The 6,793-nt window shown below is 39.4% G+C and overlaps 2 protein-coding genes across 2 annotated transcripts; both read right to left on the bottom strand.

The window, feature by feature from the left end:
• Positions 1-263: 263 nt before the first annotated feature.
• On the bottom strand, positions 264-878 carry LOC110799946 (uncharacterized). The gene has a single exon (XM_022005230.1). It carries the CDS (start codon positions 876-878, stop codon positions 264-266), a length of 615 nt encoding a protein of 204 aa, XP_021860922.1.
• Positions 879-6,010: 5,132 nt separating this feature from the next.
• Positions 6,011-6,493, bottom strand: LOC110799943 (uncharacterized). The gene has a single exon (XM_022005228.1). The coding sequence runs from the start codon at positions 6,491-6,493 to the stop codon at positions 6,011-6,013; it is 483 nt and encodes a 160-aa protein (XP_021860920.1).
• Positions 6,494-6,793: the final 300 nt, after the last annotated feature.

The following is a 6,793-nucleotide window of genomic DNA, read 5'->3' as shown; positions in this document are numbered from 1 at the left end:
CCTATGACACCAGTTGGTGTGATTTTGCCAATTATGTCGATACCCCAGGTGGAGAATGGCCAGGGGGAAGTGAAGGTTTATAGTTCTGAAGGAGGTAAAAGGCTGAGATTACTGAATATCTTGTATTTGGGACAAGTTTTGATGAAATGGTAAAAGTTAGTTTCCATTGTGGTCCAGTAGTAGCTTGAGGGTGATATTTTCCTGGCTAGCATTCTATCGTTCATATGTGGTCCACATACACAGTTATGGTATTCTTGCATTAGTCATTTAGCTCGGTTTTGGTGAACACACAACATTTTGACTTTATTCGGCGTATATTTATATAATTCTCCGAGGTATAGGTCATATTGTGATGCCAGAAGTCGTAGAGCGCGTTTGGCTCGTGGAGATGTTTTTGAATGGAATTCTCCACTTGTTTTATAACAAAGTATGTCCTTGTACCACGGTTCTTCTTTCGTAGGTTCAGAGTCATCGTCGATTGCGTAACAATAGGGCGGTTCCTCTCTTAGTTCGACTTTGAGAGTTATTGCGTCTGATTCATTTGGGACGTTAAGCATAGAAGCTAGTTTAGCTAGTGCATCTGCAAATTGATCATCGTCTCTTGATAGGTACGTGTATTCGATTTCCTCGAATTGCTCCGCTATTTGATCTAGATGAGCTTGGTACATTGAGAGACTAGTACTTCTGACTTTCCATCTCCTTGATATTTGGTTTATGATCAGAGATGAATCGTCGAAGACTCGTAGGTATTTAACTCCAAGGCTTGCTGCGGCTTCCAACCCGACTAACCAGACTATGCAAACTTCGTATTCCACAGCATTTTTGGTGACCTCGGAGTCGAGTTTGATGGAAATTGGAATATGAGTGTTGAGCGGCATTTATGTCGCTCTTAGCCTAAGAATGTATTCCATTTTATTAGCATTTTGTTCCTATTTTTTCTTAGTTTTATCGTTTTTAGTTCGTTTGTCGCGTTTTTGCATTAATCGTAACATTTTCTCGTCATGCGTATATTTTAGTCATTTTTTCTCTAAAGGTGCCTTTTATGCTCATTTTCATTGGGTCATTAAGAGATTAATGTTTTAAATAATGTGTCATTATGCTTAGACGACGAGTAATATGTTTTAGGATTTAATGTGCTTTCCGAATTAATAATATGCTATGCGATTTTATAATGTGCTAGGCGATTTTTTATCTTGGCTATACGATGTTTTTTGTGTGCAGCGACATGGCACAAAGTAAAACCATGTCTGTCCCTAGCCATGCACAATGTGCAGCGGCGTACTTTAAATATGCAGCGACAAGCTGCTGCCCAACAAGGCCGGCCACGCACCAACAGCAATGCTGCCCAACAAGACCACGCACCAACAACAACTCCGAGCCATAGCTTCTACCAACGAACAGCCTACAACCACTGCAACGAACAACCTACAGCAGCTCCACAGCAGCTATGAATAAGTAGTATAGTCGACAGAATAAAATATGTAGTATGTGCGCTAGAGACTATAGTCAGTTTGCCCAACAGTACAGTCCGTGTGCGCACACAGACCTGTTTTGTGCATGTGCACAAATCATCTAAACTGATGCAATAGCTTTTGGAGTTTGGCTACGTGCACAGAGAAGGTTGATGTGGGGGCGCAGAGGTCTATGCGCGCTCATAGACCCTCTTGTGCGTTCCCATAGAAGCACGGAGCCGAGAGTATAAAAAGCACGCATCAGCTACAGTTCAAATCAGCAAGTTTTAGAATCAGTTTTAGGCGTTAGAATAGGGGGAAGCTAAGAGTAGAATAGAGGAGCGCATAGATTAGAGTGACATTAGCATAGATTTTAGGATTCGATTCTCTAGATTAAACACTAAATTTCTGTTTTGTTCTTCAAATTCATAGCCAAGTTCCTCTTATTTCATATTTGTTCTTCAAGTTCTCTACATTTTTGGTTTTCAATTTCAAGCTTCATTTGGTATAAATCTTACTCTCTTCTTTAGTTTCGTTCTTAGATTCTTTAATGCTTCATAGATTCGTTTATACTTTGATTTTGGATTAATTTCTTAGATTGAATTTTATTGGATTTTGGCATTGAATTTTCATGTTTGTTTTTAGTTGATTGAATTAGTTCGATTTCTTTAATAAGTTTCATGATTAGGTTTTGTGATAGTTTAATCTTAGTTCTAATCATGCTTATTGAATAGTTCATAGTCTAGAGTTTAGGGGTGAAGCCTTGGATGTAGAATTGGGGATTTTGGAGATTATTTTGTGATTGATTTTGTGATTAAATTGATTAATTGATGTTTGATTCCATGTCTGGTTAGTTAAGGATTAGCTAACCTAAATTGCTAGAATGTTGGAGTGTTTGGCTTCGAATTGGCCCGAGAAGGTGATTCTTTGCTTGCATTACTTTGGCTTGACCGTTTGTTCATAATTTCCTCTTTGAGTCTTGATTGTAGCGAGATCTATATTAGGATTAGTTTAGTAGTGCTTGTTGAAGCCACAAATTGGTCATTGTATGTCATGAGCATTTAGGATCTTCGGAACTCCCAATTCAAATTCCATTGCCGATTCCCGAAATCTCTATAGTTTCTTTACTTGTTCATATTTCATACATTTTGATTTCAATAGATTCATACATACATACACACACTTCCGTTTGAACTAGCTTATGAACGTAATTAATTAGCTTGAGAAATCAAATTATCCATTCTCTTGGGACGATCCCTAACTTGCCACTATAGTCAATATAGTTGGTTCGTTTAGGTGGTTTATAAATATTATTTGATTAGGAGGTTCTCGTATAACGACGCAAAATCTCTTGTCAATGAGTGCCTTCTGGACTGACAAGGAGTACTCCAACGCCACATCCTTTTTTATTGGATGCGCTGTCAAAGTATAGTGTCCAATAGTCGTCCTCTACCATCCGAAGTTCTTCATCCGAGAGGAGATATGCTTATGTTGTTTTTTTGTTTGTCGAATGTCCTGCTAGAAAATCGCCTACCGCTCTGCCATTGGTTTCTTTTTTGGGAAGAAATTTTAGGTCGAATTATGAGAACATGACCAACCAACGTGATAAAGAACCATTCAAGGTAGGTTTTTCAAGTATGAATTTTAATGGATCGAGTTGAGATACAATATGAATGGTGTGTGCTAGCAGGTAATGCCTAAGCTTTTTGGATGCCCAAACTAGGGAAACCCAAGTCTTCTTAAGTTTAGTATACCGTGTTTCGTACTAAATGAACTTTTTGCTCAAGTTGTAGATAACTCGCTCAGATCCTTCTACATTTTGTGCGAGCACTTCTCCCGCGGTCGTATCAGTGACCGTCAGGTACAAGCGTAAGGGAATGCCTGGTCGTGGTGGGGATAAGACAGGCGGACTACTCAGATATTCTTTGATTTTATCGAAAGCTTTCTGGCAGTGTTCATCCCACTCGGCTTTGTCCTCTTTCTTAAGCTTTATGAAGATAGGCTCATAAGTCATGGTAAGTTTGAAAATGAACCTACTAATGTACTGGAGCTTTCCCAGAAAGCCCCAAATCTGGTTTTCATATTTTGATGGAGGCATTTCAGTAATCGCTTTCATCTTAGATGGATAAATTTCTAGTCCCTGTGTGCTGAAAACGTATTCGAGCAATTAGCCGAAAGTTGCTCCGAATGTGCACTTTGTGGGTTTAACCTCATGTTATACTTCATAATTTGAGTGAAGATTTTTCTCATTGTCAGTTGGTGGCCTTGCCGGTATTTAGATTTGACTATCATGTCGTCTACGTAGACTTCGATTTCTTTACGCATTATATCGTGTAGTAACGTAGTGGCGGTTCTTTGGTAGGGGGCTCCTGCGTTTTTTAGACCAAATGGCATAACTGTATAGTAGGATGTGCCCCATGGCCTATGGGTTGATGAAAGTAGTCTTTTCCATATCCTCTTTGTCCATAAGGATTTAGTTATAGCCCGCGTACCCGTCCATAAAAGACAGAAGCGCGTGTTCTTCAGTATTGTCTACCAATATGTCAATATGTGGTAACGGGAAAGCTTCTTTCGGGCAGACTTTATTGAGATTACGAAAATCTACACACATTCGCACTCGCCCGTTTTTCTTAGCCACTAGGAAAACATTAGCCACTCAATCTGGATAATTGGACACTTTAATGAATCACGCGTGTAGCTGTTTGTGACATCTTCTTTGATTTTTAGAGCTATCTTGGGTTTGAGCCTTTGTAGCTTTTGTTTTACCGGTTTCATCATAAAGCATGTAAACAACCTAAAGCTCGAAGTTGAGCTGGTTTTTTCGGACGTTTTCTAGGATTAGAAGGAACCGCTATAGTAATTTAGCATCCAACGGTATTCTATGTTCGTCAATTTCTCGATCTATTCCGGGCATGTCTTTGTAGGACCATGCAAAGACACCCTTGAACTCTCTAAGTGTAAAGATTAGATCAGTTTTTTCAGTAGGATTTAAGGTTAAGCCGATTCTTATGAGTTTAGGATCTTCTTTAGTTCCGATGTTTACCGATTCAATGTCCTCCACTATTGGAGTTTTGTATTCCTGCTCATTCATGTTTTTGATTAATTCATCGTATTCATCTTCAGATCCGTTATATGCAAGGCATTCAGTTTGGCTATTCAGACTTTTAGGTGGCGCATACTCAGAAGTTGTGTTCATTTTATTGAAATCGTTAAGCATTACACTGAAAATATCTCATGGAGTGGAAGTTTCTGAGTCTATACTAGATTTACAGGTATCTACAAACTCATCACTATCGGATTCAAACTCAGATTCGGACTCATGGAACATTAGACCTTCTCCAGTGGACACTTTGAATTTTATCCCCTGGGCGTTGGTCCATCTAAAGGTTTTGCGCCAACCACGATAAACTTGTTCTGTTGGGATCGGGGAGGGAGCAATCAGTTTGGTGGGATCAAATCCTTCATCTTGGAGAGCTAGAGTCATTATTGCAGCTTCCCCTTTGGATGGGTTTCTTTCCAACCCGAACAATAGCTCGGGGGCATGACGGTCTAGGTATTCATTGCTCAGTGTGTCATGAGGGATTTCTGACTCGAATTCTATTGCGTTGTTCGGGGGGAGTGGCCCTGGAGAATCATAGTGGGTATTGCTCGAGGCCATTACTAGGAATTTATTTTCTGCAGAGAGTTGTTCCTTGGTGGTAGCCATTGACTTAGCTGGGATATCCTAGAGAAGGAGAATGATGGGACGAAATAAGAACTGTTATTTTGCAATTATGGTAGAAATTGGGGTGAGAGACTTAAGACGCGTTAATCTTTAACCTTCACCCCGACGCCAAGCAGTGGAACCGGCCCTATGTATTAGATAACTATTTCAGAATAACGGATTTTACTTTGGACAGAATTTTGGCCTAGACCGGGAATGCTTTTTTTTTTTTTTTTTTTTTTTTTGTAAAAGTGGTTTTCAAAAACTAGCTTAGTTGAACGTCAAAATTATTTAAGATTTAATGGTGCTATGCCAAACATTACTGTTATTAGAGGACCAATAACTACTTTACAAATCATTTTTCTAGTCACGAATATTTAGAAGTTACTAGCAGGAACTGAGCCAATGAGCGCCAGAAAATTCTAGCAATGGCGTGTGAAGCACCAGAATTATCTAGCGTTGGGTTGTAGTGCGTTGGAAATTTCCAACTCTTGCAAGCCCTTTTGTGGTTTGTTCCTGCGATGGTTTTTTAGTCAGTCGAACCTTCCCGTAGCTTAAATGTTACTGATCTAGGCCCTTTGTTTGAGCGTCTGTGCACTCAAACATTCAGCGTCCCAACAAAAAATCATAATTTACGCGTATTAGCCTTTGGGTTTTGTTTGGTAAATGCTAGTTTGGGCCAATAATTATGACCATACTCGATTGAACTTAATTCCTTTTTTTTTGGCAAATAATAATAAGCTTTATTTACCAAGTAATCAGAGTATTAACAAACTCCGAAAACACCAACTGTCCACCAGAAACAACAGAAGCAACAAGCTAACCAACACAAGCTAGCTAAGGCAAACAGAAGCCACTACTGACATCTACACTCAACATTAAACATAATGTTGCTCACAACAGTTTTGACTGGATCAACATGATCCCTAAACACCTTAGAGTTTCTTTGCAACCAGATACAGTAAACTGACTCAATGAAAGCTATACTATACTTGCAAGCCTTCTTCTGTTTACTTCTGCTTTTCTTCACTGCAATCTGTACTTCATCATGCCAAGGCAACACAGTTCTAATCACACCTAGATAAAGCATAACCTGTCTCCAAATCTCCTTAGAATAAGAACAAGAGAAGAACAAGTGCTCCAAGCTTTCACTTTCCAACTGACACAGGCCACAAGTACCATCAATATTCAGCTGCCATCTTATCAATCTGTCTTTTGTAGCTAGCCTGTTCTGCACTGCTAGCCACATAATGAAAGTACTCTTTGGACTAGCATGGCTATTACAGATCAATCTCTTCCATCCCACCTGAGCTCCAACTGGATGCAGAAACTTATACATTTTCTGAATTTTAAATTTTCCAGCCTGCACAAACTAATCAACTCCATTGGCCTGCAGAAACACTTCTCTATTATGCCAAATTTTCCTAAAAGACCAAGTTAAGCCATTAGGAATTGGCATAGTCCAGAAGTCTCTATGTTGAATATAATAAGCATGAATCCACCTCACCCATAGCCTATCCTGCTTCAAAGCTAAAGCCCAACAGTGCTTCAAAACTGCTGCTTTATTCCACACAGTTAGGCCTTTAAGATTCCACCCTCCACAACTCTTAGGAAAACATAATTGCTCCCAAGAGATTGA

The sequence above is a fragment of the Spinacia oleracea genome, chromosome 1 (assembly GCF_020520425.1).
Source record: "Spinacia oleracea cultivar Varoflay chromosome 1, BTI_SOV_V1, whole genome shotgun sequence".
Taxonomy (NCBI): domain Eukaryota; kingdom Viridiplantae; phylum Streptophyta; class Magnoliopsida; order Caryophyllales; family Amaranthaceae; genus Spinacia; species Spinacia oleracea.
This window is presented reverse-complemented; position numbering and strand designations above follow the sequence as displayed.